This window comes from Pyxicephalus adspersus, chromosome 6, assembly GCF_032062135.1.
Source record: "Pyxicephalus adspersus chromosome 6, UCB_Pads_2.0, whole genome shotgun sequence".
NCBI lineage: Eukaryota > Metazoa > Chordata > Amphibia > Anura > Pyxicephalidae > Pyxicephalus > Pyxicephalus adspersus.
This window is the reverse complement of record NC_092863.1, coordinates 26,809,221-26,831,086: the sequence shown is the minus strand read 5'-3', so window position 1 is coordinate 26,831,086 and position 21,866 is coordinate 26,809,221. Positions and strand designations below refer to the sequence as shown.

General features: G+C 37.5%; 2 protein-coding genes across 2 annotated transcripts in view; both read left to right on the top strand.

Moving 5' to 3' along the window:
* Window positions 1-14,612, top strand: part of SLC35D2 (solute carrier family 35 member D2) — a 40,237-nt gene extending 25,625 nt beyond the window's left edge. The window contains exons 9-12 of the mRNA XM_072414990.1: window positions 3,355-3,422; window positions 5,358-5,436; window positions 6,874-6,956; window positions 12,933-14,612. Of these exons, the coding sequence (XP_072271091.1) occupies window positions 3,355-3,422; window positions 5,358-5,436; window positions 6,874-6,956; window positions 12,933-13,083 (381 nt within the window). The 3' untranslated portion in view covers window positions 13,084-14,612. The remainder of the gene's footprint in view (window positions 1-3,354; window positions 3,423-5,357; window positions 5,437-6,873; window positions 6,957-12,932) is intronic.
* A 5,768-nt stretch (window positions 14,613-20,380) lies between these two features.
* The window catches only part of HSD17B3 (hydroxysteroid 17-beta dehydrogenase 3), a 69,525-nt gene continuing 68,039 nt past the window's right edge, over window positions 20,381-21,866 (top strand). Inside the window, exon 1 of the mRNA XM_072413744.1 lies at window positions 20,381-20,572. Within this exon, the coding sequence (XP_072269845.1) occupies window positions 20,419-20,572 (154 nt within the window). The 5' untranslated portion in view covers window positions 20,381-20,418. The remainder of the gene's footprint in view (window positions 20,573-21,866) is intronic.

Genomic DNA, 21,866 nt, shown 5'->3' with positions numbered 1-21,866 from the left:
CCAGGTATATTGTTGTCCTTTGGAAAAAAAAAGCCATAAGGGGCTGAGTCTCAGGTGATAATGGTATGGAGAAAAATGCATTGGCCAAATCAATAACACTGTAACATTGGGTCTCGGGCAGTACTGCTGTAAGGACGGTACTAAAATCTGACATGACCGGTGTTAGGGGTGTGATCAGTTCATTGCTGGCTCTGAGATCCTGTGTAAAGCAGTATGAGTTATCTGGCTTTTTGACAGGATTTACTGGAGTATTGTAAGGAGAGCAGGGTATCTTCCTAACAGGTTAACTGGACAACTAGGTAATACCTTGAATGAGTGATGTGTAATGTATTCTCCATGTACTGTACATATGGGAATATGAGGTATGTGTCGTGTAGGGGTGATGACGTTTTATTCCCACAGAGGGCCCCACCAGGTGTAGATGGACCAGACCAAGTCGCTCCTGTGTCTACTAAGAAGTCTGTCAGGAATTGTCCTACTTCTAATGTGTTTATTGGGTTTTCATCAGCCTGGTCAGAGATCTGTAACATAGTCGTGGTGGAGTCCCTGTACATGGGGTTTGGACGACTTAGGCAGCTCAAAACATCCTGCAGCATCCTTTGCTAATAACTGGGCAAAAATGTTTGGGGCATCTAAAGTGCTCCAGTTGGCAATAATCATTTTGGCAGTGCGTCCATGTTCAGGAATCATTCCATTAATCAGTGACTGAATAAATACTATACTCAAATCTCCTCCTAATTCTAAACCTGCTTCTTCCTTCCACACTTTCCTAAACCTTCTAGCATAATCACATAAAGTTTCTCTTGGCTTTTGCTTGCATGCTAATGCAGTAGCCATGGATTTCCTATCTCGGTGTAATCTTACAAACTCAGTGTGTATCTCTTCCCATAATGTTTTATAGTGTGCTTCAGTTATAAAGGGATAATTATTTACATTTCTTTGTGCAGGAATTGGGATGGATCGGGACATTTTATGTTCTCCATTCCATTTTTCAGGTGTAATGTAAAGGGGTCAGTGTAATAACCTCCTGCTCTACAGTTAACATTATAGGGGGTATCCCTGTTGTCAGGTTTCTAGCACACTTTTAAATGTTGTTTTTTTTTTTTACATGTTTCTTATAGGGATAAGTTCCTCTGGGTTATTCCCCTTACCTTGGGAATTTCGCATAGTTGCAGTATAAATATCAGACGGTTATACACAGTAATTGTTAGTTTAGTTAGTTCAGTTAGTTTAGTTCAGCAGGTAGCTGCAGTGCTCGCTGGCATCCTGTTCCCAGGACCGCTTACCAAAACGCAGCTTAGGTCACGTTACTGCTTGCCCGAGGCAACCGCAGCAGTGAGGATTGACCCAACCTCACCTTGGCAACCAGATTACTACGCAGACTTATCTTATATACAATATTTCTTACACTTCTATATCATGCAACAAAATTCCTATACTCTATACATTAAAACAGAGGTCACGAGTGTGCACATATTCAATAAAAGATTTCCCAAATCTTCCTAACTAAGGACCCAGTCCTTCTAAGAGGGAGTCTACACTGCCACACTGCTTAGGTTCGTAAGATATCTACAGGGACCCAGGGGAGGGCAGAGGTAGAAAAGAAAATTTCTACTTACCCGATCCTGGTCTTTTTAAGCTAGATGTCCCACTTCTGACGCCAAACTGTCAAGGCGATTTCCTATTGATCCCAGACCAATATTTCCCTCTCTATCGTGACCTCGGTTTTCAACGCGTTGGGAGCAGTGATTAACACAACACGCAACTTAAGCATATATAGTTATATCCTGTCTCAGAACTTTATTTTTACATCACAGTTTATATAGTCAGACAACCAGGTGGAAGGCACTTAGTAGTTGGTCAGTAACAAGAAACTTAATTAACAACTTCGCTGAGCAAGATGTTTCAAGGTAAGAAGCTTCAAGGTAAGGATGGAGCGAATGTCGACCTATTGATAAGGAGGATATAACTAGTTTCGACACAACTCAATTATCTGCAAAATATAGCAAAAACACAAAAACAACTTAAATTCAAAACTCAGCAAATTTATATTCCTTTCAGCCCCCCCCCCATTTCATTTTTCTTTTTTTCTTTCAATGCAAAAGAGTTATTCTTTTGCCTTGTTGTTTTATCCTGAAGTTCTTCTTTAAAAGTGAGGTCGGGGCTAGTATGGTGAAATGCATTGCATTATTGTAGGGTCAGATTCAGGAAAAATAAAGCAATGAATGTGTTAATATATAGCTAGTTGCTGAGTAGTGGAAAAAAAATTAAAAACGGAAACCTTAAAGAAACTACCTCTTTATTTGTAACAGTTATGCTGCAAATGTAATTCATTCAGTACTATTGTGTGGACACTTTTCCTCTATATTTGAAAAAAAGCTGAATTGAAACGATGGTTCACCTGTTCTGAACCCGTTTACATTCACAACCCTCTGGCCTGTTCAATTTCATCTGAAAACCAGAGTTTCAGTCTATAGTGGGTCATTGTTCTGCTATTAAGACTGATTAATATTTGCTGTTAAAATTTTTAGTTTTCCTATTTTTTGTCACAACCTCAGACATCAGACTCAGACAGCTATATGAAAAATACCTTGTGTAGCACGGTACTAAGTCCATAGTCATGTAACTAGCCCTACAACAGTCATTACCATAGTCTAGGGTACATTTTTTAAGGGTTTGTGGAATGTGGAAGAAAACCACAGTATCCAATGGAAACGAATGCAAACACAGGGATAACATGCAAACTGCTTGGAGAGTGTCCTGGCGGAGGTATAAACTTGGGACCCTAGTACTGCAAGGGCAAGTATGTTAGCAACTAAACCAATTATGCCACTGATAATATATGTGTATGTTGCCTGCATATATCAGGATTTAATGTCTTTGGTTGGTGAGGGAGTGACGGACAAGGTAAGAATTGTGCTTGTAGACAAAATGAGCAACTAACCCGTGCATTGCAGTAGGAATGAGGGCACTGCTTTTTAATAGTTTGGAGCTGAGTGGTGTTTTAAGTTTTAGATCAAGAAAAAGTCTCTGTTAACAGGAAAGCACCCAATATGTTTTCCAATATGCTATTATATTTATATCTTTAGGGAAAACATTATAATAACTTGCTAGACATTGAAGTGTAACAGGGTTTTGCAAAGTACATACTACTGTCCAACTGAAGAGGGGATTCCTTTCTCTTTTATCAGTTGCGCAGTTATGTGCTACGTGTATTGGAATTATGGGTAACTGTAGATTAGGTGATGGTAGTGATTTGTGAAAAGGGGCTGTCTATTTATCTCTAAAATAAAATTGTACATACATTCTATGGAATTTCCTTTGAATATTATTATGTCTGTTTATTTCTTTTAGTCAATGCATTATACAGAGTGGACAAACTTTTCCTTTGTTTTACAATTTCTCCTCGCCTGTTCTATGGGGTAAGCTGTATTGTATATTTATATGTGTGCCTTTTCCCTAATTGCTCATGAAGCTAGCTTAGGTCTAGGCTGCATGTTTCAGTTTACAATTCCTTTGGGCTTTTGATTCTATATTTTGTAATATGAGATTTTTAGATACGATTACTAGTTGTGGTGTAGGCTCTATCTGAACATATATATATATTACTTACAAGGGAGACTAACTGTTTTGAATTCTGATTTTTGATTTTTTTTTTTTCTTTTAAACCAACCTTGGGGTGTATTAGCACACATGCATAAAACATGATACTTCCATTACATAGCCTTGAGCATACAGTGAGGGGCTAGGTATATTGCAACCCTCACTACTTTATAAATACTGTATAATAATAAGAAATATAGTGCCATCATATTACACAGCACTTTAAAAAGTCCATTGTCATGTCACTAGCTGTTCTTCAAAGGGGCTTACAATCTAATGTCTCTACCATAGTCATATTTCATTAATAGAGTCTAGGTCAAATTTTTTTTTTTTGTTGGGGGGGGGCAATTACCCAACTGCATGTTTTTGGGATGGTGGAGGTGACCGGAGGAAACCCACGCAGGTACAGGGAGAACCTGCACATGCAGATAGTGTTCTGGACGATATTCGATCCTAGGATCCAGCGCCGCAAAGGCCAGAGCACTAACCTCTGAGCCACCATGCTGCCTTCATTACATACAGTATCTCCCCTCCTCTTCTGTGTTACGTCCCCACCTCTTAGATTGTAGGCTCTTGGGGGCAGGGTCCTCTCCTCCTTCTGTGTATCTGTCTGTCATTTGCATCCCCTATTTAATGTACAGCGCTGCGTAATACGTTGGCACTATATAAATACTATTTATTATTATTATTATTATTATTATTGTTAATAATAACAACAGAAGGGTTAAACAGGAGACAATAACTGTGTACAGCTTGAAAATAGAAGGCAGACAAATTATTATGAAGAAAAAGAACTAGTCTAGGTGAATGCCTAAGAGGCTTTGCCAAATCTACCTTCACTGGCCTGCACCTGGAAAAATTCCACTTTCCAGGATTCCAGGATATTTTAATGCTAGAATCAGTTATCCTCCTATGTATATGTGCACTTAGACATATTGCTTTATTAAGCACAAGAATAAACGAAACTCCAAGACCGTTGCTTTTATGAGTTAGGGTGAAAATATTGTCTTGTCTTGACCGTCTCAAATAGCACAAGATTGTTTTGGCATTTTGACATTACTTTAAGCACTATTTTAGTATTACGGTAGACCAGGGGTGGGCAAACATTTTTAGTCAGGGGCCACAATCTATAAAATTTGACAGAGGGTCTGGCCGATGGAAGAGTGGGCGGGGGTCACTGAACGTGACGTCATGATGCATACCCCGCTCACTCTCCCATCGCAGGCTCAGATCTGGGCGGGTTGTGTGCAGGGACACAGTCCGCCCATCGCATGGGCTGCTTTTATTTTGTGAAAACTTTTTAACTAATTTTTTTAACTTATGGTTATCATATAGATTTTTCACATTTGCATCTTGAAAATAGTTGTCTATTTGAATAATAAATAACTATTCTATTTATTAGTAGCATCATAGGGCAACTAAGGATAGGATAGTCTTATGACAGTTTGACTGTCCTTACCTTTGTATGTTTTTGGACATGTGTGGAGCTGGAATGACCGTTATTGTGAAGAGAAGAATTCACAGGCCAAACTGTTACATAGAAAGAGAAAAACTGGTAGTGGTTTCAAGATCAGTTGGCCACAAAGTGTCTGCCTCCTATCCCTTTCAGTTTGGTTGCAGTTTTATGTTCCAAAGCAGATCTCCATTATAAACTTTTTAAACTAAGACCTACTATATTTAGTTATTGGACCAGAATGAGCAAGAGACATATAAATATTGTTTTCAGATATTTTTTTTTGGTAATTTTTCCTCAGATTCATACTACTGTATGCAATAGTGCTCTGCAGTTACTACAACTCAGCTCTTACCACTACAGTCATTGGTGCACTCAAGGTAAGTGAGAAATGCATGTGAAATTTGTTAGTAATTATAGTTAAAGAATTGTCCATAGATATTTACAGGATATTTTGCATGTCGTTATTTCTAGGATATTAGTAAAGTCTGTTATTTAGACTTAGTCCATGCCAGATGTGCATATTGTAGGACCTGTGGGCCAGTGCTGGGACATTAATGGATTTTTTAACCCTGTAGCCCAATTAAGTATTTTGTTTCATTTGGCCCAGCAGCTAATTTTTAGTGTAATGAGCCGTGTGTTTAATTGTTTTCTTTATCCTATATTGAAGAAGTTGCTTAGAACAGCTCATGCATGAGACAGGACATTCTATGTTGCCTTTTCTGGGAACACCCTACAACCAGTGCAATTACTGGCTTATATGACTATATCTATCTATTGCTATTTGTTACACTGGGTTGATTTTTTTACTTCCTCCCCTTTTAGATGTAACTGTAAGGGAAATACCCTCATAGACTATTGTCCCTGCATTAAGGTACCCCCTTTATTTTTGTTCGAATGACAGCTCAAAACTTTGGCTTTTCTCTTTCTTTGAGTCTTGGAAACAGTATTCAGTGGGGCTAAACAAGAAAAAAAGGTTTGGCTTCTAAATACACGTTTCTGTGGCCCTCCTACATTTATGCTCTCTTTATGCTTTTTCTACAAAGTTTTGCATCACTAACCTAATCTCCAGATTTGGCATTGTAGGTGCAACTGTTAATTGGATACAAAACACATTTGTGGGCTATATGCCAATTTTAATTTCTTGTTGAATACTTAATCCCATTAATTAGGGTGCTCTTATATGCAGATAACAGACAACTCTTGTGTTTACCACTAGTCTTTTCATCTCCCGTTCTTCAGTGTTGTATTTAGAAGAGACTAATCACAGTGACAGAACAAAGTTGAGATTCAGGAGGTGAGAGAGTGTAGAGCTGGTTCCAACAACTGTTCATTGCTACACAGGAACACTGCTGTTTCAAGTCCTTTAAATGAGGAATGTGCTGGCAATTGGAAATGCTCTCTTGCAGTGCAAATTGTATCACCTTAGATGTTAATCTTTGCTCAGATTTACTTTTACCTAATGCTACCCATACATTACATTGAAATATATGGGGTTGTGCTTACTAAACATTTAAAACATTGAAACAAAACCTTAAATATAATAGAATTTGCTAATGCTAACCATCCTTTAAAAATATTGGTTGCATTCTAAAAATATTACTTAATACTTTTTTAGTCACTGGCACAGATTTATTAAGCTCATGGTTTATTTCTGACTTTACCCAACGCATGTAAGCATTTTCACTGGTCACCATTGGCATTCCTCCTATTTCCTTTGTGTCAGGTGTGCCAGTTAAATTTCCTGGCAGGCGCAAAGTGTTGAATGCATGTTATTCTTACTTTTTATATTCATTTTACATATTTTTTACCCTTAGAATGTATCTGTCGCCTACATTGGGATTTTTGTGGGTGGAGATTACAGTTTCTCTTGGTTAAACTTTTTAGGATTAAATATTTGGTAAGTACATATTCAAACACGTTCAGTGTGTGTGTGTGTGTGTGTATTTAGGAACTGTTAGATCTTAAAAACAGATGTAAATCCACCATCTAACTATAAATAAAAGAAAACTGAATGTAACTATAAAGAAAATCCTTCTGTGTTAAAAATAAAATAAAGGCCGGAAGCAGTGTGTTCATTTATAATGAAAAACTAACCTTAAATGGGAGTGGTAATTGCAGCCCAACTTCAGGGAAGGTCTAGAGCCACATCTTTGACCTTTGGTAAATATATAATCTATCACTATGAAAACAAAAAAAAAATGTCTTCAACAGAGACACAGAAAAAACATATTTTTGGTAGAGTGGGGAAGATTAAGAACTTATGAAAGAGTTTTACTGCTGTCCATGCCTTCTTACACAACTGCTAACTGCACTCACATGTCGGGTATAAACGCTTAGTAGATGGGAAGTGAGAAATAATTTCATTATGAGGTCACAGATGGAATGGAAAAAATATTACAGAAATGTGGGCTCTTTTCCTTTTTACGCTAAAAAATGCTGAAGAGAAGTTTTACTAGTGAATTAAGAGTTCATTGGACATCCCAGAGCAACAAAAAGCAAATTATCAGTGACAGCATCTATATTTCTTTATTGATAGATTCCCTTTAACATCATGAAAATGAATGGCACATGATTTTGTGCATTTTGTTCCTTCATTGAATCTTTGGAAATTTTAACACAATGTTTTTAATGTACAAATCGGTGATGGATTGGTGTCTACATTCCTAGGTTTGAAAAACAAAGTAGATTAGAGATGGAAGAATTTCTTTTCAACATTTTTTATACTTTTATGGCATTAACATTCATTAATATGTTTACATCTCATGTTAAAAAAATGTTAACACTAGAATTTTTACAAAGCTTGGCAGCAGAGCGATTGTGTTTTCATATCCTTTTGTTGATTGCTGATATAAATCCTTTAAATTGCTACTTAGTAGTTTACATTGCATGTGCTGTTTGTTTAAATAATAAAGAATTAGATTCATCAGGAAATGCTTTGTGATATTTATTAGGACTGAAATATTTAAATTTCTGTTAGCTTTGTGGTATGTAATATAAACACAGTGTACAATTACTAACCTGAGTTTTATAAAGCTTTATTTGGACATCATTTTTAAGCAACAACATTCAGGAAAGGACCCATCACCAGCTCTCAAGAATGTTAAATGGATGCAGCCATCTAGTGCTGCAGTGATGATGTAGATAGAATATAGGAGATAATGTCATGGCTAGAGTTCCTCAGCAAATTGTCATTTTGTTTCTATGCACAGGGAAGCTTATATTACCTTCTATATATTGATTTACCAGAATCACTAGAGTTACCTTATATCGGTTCATCACTACAACCTATTTCCTAATAAAAAAAAACAAAAAAAAAAACGAAATGCATCTGCTCTTACAATTTTTTCTTAGTCCTTCTGCAAAGTCTTAGGAATAGCAGTTAATTTTGGCAGTGATATCCATCTTATGCAGCTTCCTGTCATGTGACAATGATGCACTATGGCTGAATTTAGAGTCCAGTTTTCACTCATTTAGGCTGTACCTTCTTGCGTGAGGTGAGAAGATGTTACAAGTGGAGTGACAATGTCAATGTAGCTTGTCAATCAGTATCTGGCCACATCCAGTCCTGCTCGCTGCTTTCTGCCTTGGCAATATTTCCTCTCCTGTTGAAACCCTCCCAATATGAGCTGCAGTGTATTGGAGGGGGAGCATGAAAGACACAATTTGGAACACTTAAGCTGCGTACACACTTGCAATTTTTGTCGTTGGAAAGGATCTTTCACGATCCTTTCCAACGACAAGGGGCTGCAAGATGCATGAACGATGCTGTACATACAGCACCGTTCATGCTCTATGGAGAGGGGAGGGGGGAGAGCGACGGAGCGGCACCCTGCTGCGCGCTCTCCCCTTCCCTTTCATTACGATCGGCTGTCGTCCATCGTCTGTGGATCCGGCAGGTCGGTCGTCCGGACGATGGACGACACCGACTGTACACACGGAAGATTTTCGCCCGATAATTGGCCGATGCCGGATATCGGGCGATAAAAATCTGCCGTGTGTACGTAGCTTTAGAAGTTAATTCATTCCCTTCACATACAGAGGAAGCTGGGACTGCCAGTATCCTGGGAAGCAAAGTAGAATCTTTGTATGCTCAGCTTTTTTGCAAGATACCTGGAGCGATCAGGCAGGTTGGAGGGATTATTGAGTATTTGGTTTATTCAGTTATGGTAAAGGAAGTTTTATAGTTTTAATTTTATTTATTTTTTACTATTTGAGGCTTCTGCATTAAATAGTAATGGTGTTTGTAAGCTGCATAGACACACAGGAGCCTTTAGATGTACTTTTAATATGACCTGATTAAATTCTACATGAGGAGAATAGTAAGTTCTTCTTGGAAGCATATATTATAAACCAATACCCACAATTAAACATTTTTAAACAAGTTGTCTGTTGCTTTTCTGATCAGATTGGAAAAGATATTTGTCTAATATGGCAAATTCTTTCCCTGTTATGTTGCTGGGGCAACTCCATCTGACTTGATCTTTAGTTGGGAAACAGAAATTCTTAGTCAACAACATTTTCCTGGGCTTGTGATATACTGTTAAAATCACAGTCTTAATGTACTTCTGTTTTGTTGATTTCTCCACTTTTGAATTTATTTGATTGATAATATACTGGTACCAGTCCCAATGTTTCTATTTGGATGCCTACTTTATTAAAGATGGGGGGTCATAAAGTTTCAAAAGGTACAAAAGGAAATATGTAACTACTTTGCAGTTTGTCTACAGATGGAGTTAACATTTTAGAAGGACAGTGCCTAATAAAAAAAAAAAAACACAATTTATTGATATAAACCCATTACAAGAATACAGTGATTAGCCAGAACCAAATCGTTTACTTTCTTTGCTGGTGGCAACTTTAAATGACATTAACATTGTCATGATGGACTGCAGTGAATTATCTTAGAACAGTTCAGATTGGGACACTAAAATATATGGGCCCTAGTAATCATTGCTAATTAGTTGTAAGCTGACATATTTACAAAAGACTGGTCGGGCATTTTGATCCCAATCCCTCATCTTTCTTTTTTGGCACGGAATAGCTCCAAGTCGTCTTTCAATAGCTGATCTGCATGCTTTTGACTGGTGTAACCTCTCACCACAGGAATTACTTAAACAATTACTTTCTGATGTTTACACATCTTGCCTACAAAATGCAAGGAAGTACATCTGGTGATCTGGAGCTAACTTGAGGAGTGAAAGTGCCTGGGTACAGATGCCAATGGTACAAAAATGGAAGTGTGAAAGTGTTTAAGTAAACATGTCAAGGCTACCTAACTGGAGGTTTTGAGAGGCCTGGGTGGAGATTCCTAAGCTACATAATTAAAGGTGACATATATACAACATAAAAATAGTTTATTATAGGGGCTGGACTAGCAATAAGAGCTTAATTTCTTGAAAATTTTCTTTCATCAGACCAACTAAAGTAGCCACATAGACACTTGATTAACATTTTTAAGAAGCTTAGAAACACATATATCTGTGATAGCAGAACATTGTTACTCTGCAGTAAATTTGCCCTTTTAATAGAAAGTTTAATGCAGGTGCTGTTGGTTTCCGTTTTATATTCACACAAGTCAGTATTTTATTTGCCATAATGCTGTATTAATACCAGAGTAACTCATGCTGGATATGCAGTTACAATGATCCTAATACTTGACTAGTATTGCTTTTTCTAACCTGTGTTATGTCCCAGTGGTGTATGTCTGAAGTTGCCAAAAAAACTAAAGTAGTCTGTATCAACTCTGTGATTTCTCACAGTGAATTAAGTATGTAGTTATTGACTGTTGTTTTTTCCAGTACAAATGGAAGCATGATGATCTGGCAGTGCAGAAGCAGCGTTAATTAAAAAGAGAACCTCAACAGTTTAGTAAAAGTGTATGAAATCCCTAACATTGAACTTTTCTTATTTGCTTTCTTTTGGTCTGTTAAATATCCATTAAAAGTGCTAGACATCCACTGCTGCACTGGGAATTTTATCTTACTTACTCCTAATAAATCTGCACCCAATCTGTTACCTTTTTGAGAAATGTTATGGGGATGAAGGAGGGGGGGGGGTTCACAATGCATTCCTATTGAAAGGAGAAATTGAGAAATTGTAGGATGTGTTTGTGTTTAACTGGCTACACACATTATGATGTATTATTTTTACCAGCTAGTTTGGTTTTAACAGTTTATCTTTTCATTTATATCCAATCAGCTAGACCTCAGGCTGTAAAAAAAACTGGTATTTTTCTGATTTCTGTCCAATTGTTTTAAACTTAGCAACTATATTTCTACAAGGAGAGGCCCATAATGCCATATTTTATCAAAAGGTTTCTTTTATGTGATCATTTACATTTTAAAGAGATCTTGTCTTATATGTGAAATGTCTGTGTATAGCATGTACTTATAAAGAAAAGACAGAATCTTTACCTCTCCTGCTGCCCATACTGGTAAACACCACTCTGAGACTCACCCAGAGAAATGGTCCCTCCTATGTTTCTCTCTATAGAAAACAATATTGCCATGGAGGTCAACAGTGAGAACCTGTGATTACGGCTAGAAATGAGGAGGGTATTACCCAACTGGACTTTGAAAAATGATTTATCAGCATCAAATTGGTGCTCAGTTGTGTAGGCAACAGGAGTCGTAAGTATTTAGTCTTTTATTTATATGTATTTCTTAACTTATTTTTATTAGGTTTTACAGCATAATTCTACTAAACTTTAGAAATTTCACATATGGTTGCTTAATACATAAGTTATAAATAATTTTAGCATAAATCTGCAGCCAACCCAGTAAAGGTTTATTTCTTATGATCTATTTTGTTGTGAAATGCATTTATGCATTTATGACATGTACACTAGACTTGGGTACTTGATACCTTGATTGCCCATGCAGAGGAATGTATATGGCCACTGTTTATGAAAGCCCTTAAAAATTAAAAAATTCAGTCACTGACATACATTGATCCCTTCACAGCAGCAATTAACTTAGATGCCATGTAGTGAGTATAAATAGATAAATAGAGGCTAACCTGTGTGTTGTGTGTGTGTGTGTGTGTGTGTTTTTTTTTTATTTTCTTTTGAATCCATTTATTGGATCAGTGTCTGTTTTGTCATTCTGCAGTCAGGCAGCTTGACGGAAAACAATTAAAGCGGGGTTCGGCAAACTCTGGCCTTTAGGCCAGATACGGCCTAGCCGAAAACTCCGGCCTAACGCCCCCTTGCCGATCCGCCCTAATGCCACCCGGCACCTCGTGGCTCCGGAGCCGCGGGTTGCCAGCTGGATCTGCCAGGGGGGTTTAGGAACTACCGAAGCCGCCTCCTTGCTGTTGCTCCCCTATTTACCGCGGCCTACATTGATACTTCCGCCGCCGCAGTAAGTAGGGAACGCAATGCATACGGAGGAGCGTGATTTCACTTCAGGGGGCGTTCCCTGGTGGTGGGCAGAGCCATTAGGGTGGGACTCAAGAGTCCAGCCTTGTGTGCTCCCGTCCACCCCTGAAATGGCCTAGTGGCCATAAAAGTTTGCCGACCCCTGCATTAAAGAATAGTTATAGTGTATCTTAACCCTAACAATGAAGCCAAGACAGTGTGGGACTTACTTTTTTTTTTTCTTGAAAGTTCTGCTTTAGGAGCAGAGATGATTTTCTGGCACATTAACTTTAATTTTTGTGTACTTTTAGGATAAAAGAAACATAGGCAAATGTGCATTTGTTGTAGAGGTGTACTGTCTTTTTTCTAAATGTTGGCTTGACATATGCTTTACATAGTTTTTATGACATATGCATGACATAGTATTTAAATATAGTTACAGCTTAGCAATAAATAGGAGGTTGTGGTAATATCACAATGCGTGTAGGTAATTCTATATTATGTTTCCTGTTTCAGCATGGCAGGCGGAGTGGCATATTCTTTTGTGACATTGTGGGCAGTCCCCAAAACAAAAGAGAGCGTTCCAAAAACTATTGCTTGGGAAGAAAACAAGACAGCTGTGTCACAAACCAGGGAACCACAAATGCACGACTCTAATGCTGTTTAAGAAATTTCAGACTGCTGAACAAAACAACTGAACTAACATACCAGAATTCATCCCTTCGGTTCAAGACATTCTTTTCATATTGAACCCATGTTTTACACTTTTTTTTTCATGAAAGAGGATCTAAAGCTGGGACTACAATGTGAAGAACCTATCATATTTATATGAAATATACACCACTCATTACTTTCACTGCCAGTGGATAACCTGTTACCTTTACTTTGTTTAACTAATGGTTAATATGCCTCATTCAATTCTGCTAACCGATTTATTGACCAGGATATCAATATAATATATATTAATATATATTAAGCGGTACTGAGGGTCCTTTGCCATGAGGAAGCGGTAACCGTGTCACAACCTTGACCACCTGAATGCAGCCTTAAAGTTTTGTGAACTCTAAGGGGGACCACAGCGTACAGACAATTGGCAGTGCCCTAGTGTTCATTGCCATTAGATTGGCCCCCAGGGGGTCCCCAATATGCAAACCTAATTTGGGTACCCTGGTCTTGAAATAGCCATACTTAATGTGAAAATATCCCTGATTGTTGTTGGGACCCCGTATCTAGCAACTTGTTACATGTAGAGAGCTTAAATTTGGTTTATTAGCAGCTTCACATTTCATGAAGCTGTGCATGAACACAGACACACCTCTCATGCTGCTGCTGCTGCTTCACTATTATCTCACAGTACAAGCTGGGAGAGGAGCAGCTCCCTCTCTCTCTCTCTGGTAGCACGATCTCATAGAGAAACATAGGAAATGGGAGTGCCCCATCCCCCACAAGACGAGCAGAGAGGGAATGAGGAGAGGGCGGAACTGACAGCTCCACGCGCTGGATGTGGCCCGTGGGCTGTGGGTTGGGTACCCCTGTTCTAAAGGGTCTTTAGTGGATTCAGGGTAAATTAATGTAAGGCTCAGCCAATGGCATCAATGTCTTCATTATCCAGGAACTGCCTACACATTCTGGCCACATGGGGCCAGGCTTTGTCCTGCGCCAGGAGAAACTCACTGTGGAAGCCCTACTGTATCATTGCAAAGTCTGACAGTGGGTTGGGGGATTTCATCCATGTACCTATTAGCTGTTAGGATATCATGACCTAGTATATAGAGGTCTGCAAGGCCCTCCAAGAATATTTACCCCCCTGACCATGAATGGCCTGCTGCCTAACCAGTAATGTTTGATGATTCTGCAGGATAACATTCACCATGGTATATCCAGACTCTTTCATATCTGTCACATGTGTATATGTGTAAACCTACTCTCATCTGTGAAAAAAAAGGGAAACCAATGGCAATATGCAAATTCTGCTGCTCTCTGGCAAATGCCAATTTATCTGCACAGTGCTAGTCTTGGAGTCCATTGGTAACAGTTTAGACTTCCTAATGTTACAGTTTAGACTTCCTAATGGACAGAATAATATCCCTAATGTTTAACTGACTTGGAGTTATACTATGTTGTGTTTTTTTTTTTTGAGCAATGTATGATATACCATCAGTTTTTGGAATAAAATAGCTTCATGGAATAAAAAAATACTTTCAAGGTTGACAGTATTGTCAAGGCCAAATGGCTAAAATGGAACAATCTTACAACGCATTGCATGTCTCTAATAATGAAATGAAATTTTTTCACAATAGTTACATAGTAGGTTTGGTTGAAAACAGACATTAGTCTATCAAGTTCAACCCCTAGAGAAATAAACATATCCCAGATATACAACCCTATAAGACATAGTTGGTCCAGAAGAAGGCAAAAAAACCCTGATACAATCCTGGTTCCATGAGGCAATTGGATGTTCCCTGGATCAACAGTCACTGGTATTTTTACTTTAAAGCCTTAATACCCAGTTATATTCTGTGCTTCTAGAAAAACATCAAGCTTTTTCTTAACGCAATCTATAGTAGTTGCTGAAACTACTTCCTGGGGGAGCCAATTCCACATTTTCACAGACCTTACAGTGAAGAATCCCAGAGTTTAAACTTCTTTTCCTCCTGATGCAGAGAGTGCTTTCTTGTTGAATAATGGGGAACAAAGTTTTCTACATGGACCATTTATATATTATATATACAGGGTGATCATATCCCCCTTTAAACGTCTCTTCCAAAGGGAGAATAGATTCAGTTCAGCTAATCGCTCCTCATAGCTGAGCTCCTCCATTCCTTTTATTAATTCTCTACACTCTCTCCAATTCAATAATGTCCTTTTTGTGAACTGGTGCCCAAAACTGGACAGCATATTCCAGATGTGGTCTGATCAGTGCTTTGTACAGAGGCAGGATAATGTCTCCATCTCTGCAGTCTATTCCTCTTTTAATACAAGAAAGTACTTTGCTAGCTTTAGATATTGCAGCTTGGCATTGCATGCTGGTATTAAGTCTATGATCTACCAGAACCCCCAGATCCTTTTCCATTTCTGACTCCCCCAAATGTATTCCCCCTAGGCAGTATGAAGTATGCATGTTGTTAGCGCCAAAGTGCATAATTTTACATTTATCTATATTAAATGGTATTTGCCACTTGGCTGCCCAATCAAACAGTACATCCAGGTCTGCTTGTAGATTATAGACATACTGTATGGACTTAATTCCATTACATCGTTTGGTGTCATCTGCAAACACAGAAATGGTACTTTTAATCCCAAACTTTATATCATTTATAAAGATGTTAAACAGTAAAGGTCCCAACATTGAACCCTGGGGGACACCACTAATAACCTTAGACCATTCAGAGTATGAATCAATAATTACAACTCTCTGGATGCTGTCTTTAAGCCAGTTCTCTAACTATTTACAGATTCACTTTACCAAGGCACCCAAGGGTGAAGAAAAAGCAATAATCAGTGTGCTATATTGCAATGCATGTAAAATCTTGGGTCCATTCTTTTTCAAAACCTTGACAACAGGTGATCTATATAACTTTAATCTCGTTTAAAAAAAAAAAAAAAAAACACACAAAAGAAAATATTCCGCAAAAGTGTTCTTAAAAAAAAGACATCATAAATTAAAAAGCAGGATTTCATACCTTGTTGTCAATACATGTCTGCCCAACTTGTTTCATCTTCTATTATTCTCATTTTTATTGTGTAATGATTTATCCTACTGAATTTACTATGCTGTTTTTTTTTTTTGCATGGTGGATACAAAAAATGACATGTTGGTTTTAAAAGGATACTCCTCTAAAATGCCGATTCCGATTAGCATATAGTATGTCTAGAGAGTATTGAGACATACACATCTTCAATATAAGTGTCTAATTATCATTTATAAAGAGAATAAGAGTGTCTATTAATGTACTTAAAAGAATGTTATAGAGATGCTTCCAATAGTATGTCCATCATTACCTTTAATCATGCTAATTTTATGTAACCTAAATCAAGATGTTGATTTAAAGTTCAAGATGTTTACTTATGTATCATGTCACATCTTCTAGATCTTATATGCCCAACTGCATGCAATATTTCATTTTTATTGATGTGCATTACCCACTTATGAAACAATAAAAAAAAAAAACAGGCTGCTAGTTTCAAGAGACCAGTTCATCATCTGAAATGCTTCTCAATTCTATTTACATTTTCCCATTGTAGAAACATCTATTGTTTGCAGTAAGCACATGTATTTATCATGGTAATATTGTGACAGTGTGGATTTGTTGAACATATTTAAAGAGTAGCTTTACCCAAAAATGTAATATATTGCAGCTTACCATTCCTTTTATATGGTGGCTATTTTAGTTCTCTTTTTCAAAATTCTTTTTCATCTGGTAATTCTGAGAATAACACATTCCTGTACTAGGGGGCCATACTCGGTCCACTATGCAACAATTAACACTATCTATAATGTTAATTGTTGCATTTTATTATTATTATTACAGAGAATTTATATAGCGCCAACATATTACACAGCACTGTAAATAGTCATGCCACTAGCTGTCCCTCAAAGGGGTTCACAATCTAATGTCCCTCCCATAGTCATATAATACATAATCTTTAATACAGTCTAAGGTCAATTTTGGGGGGGAAGCCAATTACCTAACTGCATGTTTTTGGAATGTGGGAGAAAACCAGAGTACCCGGGGGAAACCCATTTAAACACAGGGAGAACCTGCAAACTCCATGCAGATAGTGTCCTGGCCAAGATTCGAACCTAGGCGCTGCAAAGGCCAGAGTGCTAACCTCTGAGCCACCATGCTAAAAAAATACATTTATGACTGCTTTTGTTCATATCCATACTATGTGGAAGAAGTGATTAGTAGTTTGCATAGTTTGCAAAAAGGAGATAAAATAACTTATCCTTTCTATAGAGTGCAATGCCTTTTTTGCCAAGACAGGTATTTTCTGTATCTGGTGAAAATGCTGTTAGCATGATGGATAGATACAACCTTTTTCGTTAACCTTGCTGTTACAAAAATAGCTCTGGCCACAAAGAAAAATCTTCCTCTTGGTCTTTTTGGTATTTGGTCATTTACTAGCAGTATCTGGGTTGCTGTAGTATGCACCATTTCCAGAGTTGTTTCCAGTACTCAATCAGTTAATGCCCTTGATATCCTCTTTGCACTTTATATCTAACTGTCTTTTCAGCCCTATATTTTCCGTAGGCAGTAGCCTGTTCTCCACTGCTTTCCTGACTCATGTTCAAAGGCTGCCCTGGCTGTTAACAATAGCACTCTCGCTTATATATTAAATATAAGATTTTAACCCTGTGGGAATATGTTTCCCCCCATATGTCCAAATCATACTGGTAGTTTAACTGGTTTTCCCTCAAGTAAATTGGTATTATCATCTCCAATGCAGGTTGTTTTATTTTCAGCTGTCCATTGTCAGAAAATAGGTGTTAGGAAGAATAATACATTTTCTTGTTAGCATAAATGTTATAAATATGTACCTGTGTAGCATGGGCCATAACTTCCATTTATAAATTATGTTATTTTGCAGATATTAGACCAGAAACCAGGTACAATTTTAGTGAGCAGAAAAAAACCCTACTTCTACCAGTCATAACTAAAAGTAGATCCTATGGGAATCATGGTATTTACAATTTGAAAATTGTTGGGGTTGGAGTTTACAAACAGCAGTTTTGTACCTGCTATTGCATACTAATAGATAGGAAAGCTTCCAGCTTCACTGTTACTAAATTAGGCCTGCAGAATCTCAGATCCTAAATTTTCCATCAGTCATAAGTCAGCTTTAATAATAATATAACATATTCTGTGTAAGTGTTCTTTAGGCTTGTGAACATATTTTCATGTGTAATGTAGAATAGTTGATTTAATTTCCTGGTATAATTTATTTTTAGTGTTCCACATACCAATTCATAATAGATGGGTTTCAAATTCAGTTTGACAATCTCTTAAACAATGTTTTCCTGGCTTAAATTAAGTAATGTTTTTTTGCTTAAAGGCAAACTCCAGGCTTAATTTTCTTTTTACACAGTCTCCTCTTTGACTATTCTAATTTCCCTGGACACTGTGACTTCCATACCATCTTTAGAGGCTGCAACAGATGTCTTAAACCTACCTCATTACTGTTAGATGGCGTACAAGGATCAAGTAGGTCAGTGTGCCTAATCTGTACTGTCCAGGCCCTCTCCTTTCATCAGGGATGCCTGTAAACTGATACAGTGTGTGAGAGGCAATGATGTAAGCCGAGAAATCTCATGTATTTCTTGAAGTTTACTAATCTGCTGTCATTGCCCCTGATTCATCAAGCAGAATCGGATTATCGCTCGCGCATTCGTATTTGCGATCCGAAATCGTACGCCATCGCGCTATTCAGCAACTGAAAAGCTCGCGGCCGGAGCCGCGCATCTCCGGCAGCTTTACACTGGCGTCATTATTATGAAGGCAGGAATCCGGCTGGCAGTGAGGAGGCGCGTGTACGAGCACACTCGAGTCCGGACCGCGGTAAACCGCGATCGCTGGCCGCGCATACTTTCGCGCTTCCAGCGAGCGCGGATTTTATTGATGAATCAGGGGCATTGTGTTTACTTCACACAGATTTCTAATAAACTTACAATGCAGTTTAGTGTTTATGGCACTACAAGTCTGTTCCTCCAATGCTAATGGAGCAATGACACAATAAAAAAAGAGCCCAGGTTTGTGATTAATTGTGCCATCAACAGCGACAGAGGAAAACTGATAAAGGTTAGTGAAAACCTGTTTGGAATACTAGTGCAGCATAGGGGGAGAGTTTGCCCAGAGTTCAGTTGTAAAACAAGAGATGGTGCTGTTCTGATTAAGGTTACCTGAACATTATAATATACATCATGTCTGCAGAGTGTAAGAACCATGTGTGTGACTGTGGATGAGCAGGGTGACTGCTGAGCTGTGAGAGAAATAGGGAGATTGGGCCTTGTTTTCCCTGCATTGACACACACCCGGCATCTGATTGGTCACAGAGATTGTCAGAGACTGTAAATTCCTCCTCCTGACTGTTGCAGTCCCTACAATAAGGTAGTTTGGGTTAAAAAGAGGGATTTACACACAACAGGGTCATGAAAAAGGTACTATGGGACAATACACATTGCTCCTTCTTTGGAACTGAAAATGATTTGGGTGCTATGTGTGGTATTAATAATTATAAATATTAATATTATTAATAAACAGGATTTATATAGCGTCACATATTAAGCACCACTGTTCATTAAATAGGGTTTAATACCTGCGTAAATGTGATAGCAAACCCATCTGAGGGTTACTATCATTCAATGATTGGAGGAACAGATGCTTATATTCTCACCCATGAACAGTTTTTATTTATATAGTAATTAAATTAAAATAAATGTGTTTTTCCATATAAGACGCATATATATGGTGTACCTAAATCTTTGTTGATATCATCCTCTTTTCACTGGCACCCATACTGGTAGAAGGAGGGGCAGCATTGGGGCTGACAGGTAACATGCTGAGAGGAGTTAATGATTTATTAGAGGAATTGCTTCTCCTTTCTTGTCCCATCCGCAGGCTGGGAAATGAGGTGAATCCAGCTATACTCTAGCTAATACTTCTTTTACATTTGCAAATACCAATAGTAGAAATAAATTGCTCAATATATTTTATGCAGTTCTAAAAAAGTAGATATGCAGTCCTAAAATACAAAAAGTGCAAATGTTTACATTGTGAGTTAAATATCTAACACAGATACTCTATAAACCTAAAACAAAAAGAAAAAAAAAGGAGGAGAGAAGGAGTAACCATGTAAGCTGAACTGTAAGCTATTCCATGTTCTCTTGGGATACATGTGATTTCAGATATCTTTCTCTAACAGTTGCAAGACAAAAACACTCCAGCAAGTAACTAAGAAGCAAATGAGGCAGAGCATTGAGTGCATCCAGGAATCTGCCGTCATGGAAATGCTTATTTTGCAGTTCTTCACAGTACTAGGATTTCTGTTATGCCTGCAACTCATACTGAAATGTTTAGGATTTTCCAAGTACCTTTTTCCAAGACTTTGGGGAATACCATCACCTTCTTTTTTCCAATCGATGGGAAAATGGGCAGGTAATGAAACTGTATATAATGTTTACTGGTAATGGTAATATAAATGTATTAATATAGTATTATAAAAGTAAAATACAGTTTTTTACATTTATATCCTTAAAATTGAAATTATTTATTATTCTTAGGCCTTGGAATTACAATCCATTAAATCATATATATATATATATATTATATATATATATATATATATATTTTCATAATATATTTATGTATTTGCATTTTTTGTATTAGATAGTTGACAACTGGTGTAGAAAGTCAAATCTAAAGGATCGTAGTAATAATTATTTATGGAATGACTAAAGAAAAAAAAACTAACAGCAAAAATTTAGTGACTTCACTGTGCCTATACCCTTGGGCATATATAAGTGCGTCCTTTTTCTTTTTTGGTTTTGAAGGGGAGGGCGGAGTTTAGTATACTTGGCTTACCATTCAGCACACTTTTTTTGGTTACACTTTGAATGTTTCAATGTCCATCTTGCAATAGGTTAACTTTGATGCTATATTATTGTATTGGTAGCCATATTGTTTCATTGCAATAATGTGTTTATTACTGCTTTTAAATGTTTGTTCTTCATAACTAATTTCTAGCACAATTTTCCACCCCTGATGAGTCCAAATCACATATTTTGAATACAATATTATCTTGGGCCATTTTTTTAATAATATGGCTTTATATGAAAGTGTGGGTGTACATGTGTTTTCTGTTGTTTTTATTTTTGTTTTTAAATTTAGTGGTGTCTGTGTAGTATCTATTTTATTCTGACCTTTTTGTGGTTATGTTGAATAAAGTTGTGTTACTAATTTGTATTTGTGTTTTTTGATGTGATCTCCTTTATAATCTCGCAGTGTATTTAACTTTGGCTGGTCCTACAGATTTATAATTAACAACAAAAGTTGTGATATTTTTAAAGCTGTTGAAAGGCCATAATCAGCTTTGTTCATGGCCATCCGGATTAAAAAAAAATCTTGATGCGCATATTTTTGCGCAATATAAACCTGCTACGTGCGTGTACGTACGAACCTGCTATGTGCCCCTACGCGTACATGCGTTGTGTATGCACCTTTTTGGCTAGCGGAAGTGAAACTGGAAGTCTTATATCTGCGTCTACAAACATGCCAGCCACATTGTTTAGTGAGAGAAACCTGCACTTCATAATTCAGGTAAGTTTTGTTTTCTTTTTATGTTTTGTTTGTTTAGCTGCATGAGCATACATGTACCGTGTTTCCCCGATGATAAGGCATCCCCATCAAATAAGCCACCCCCCGATTTTTGCTCAAACAATTAAAATAAAGC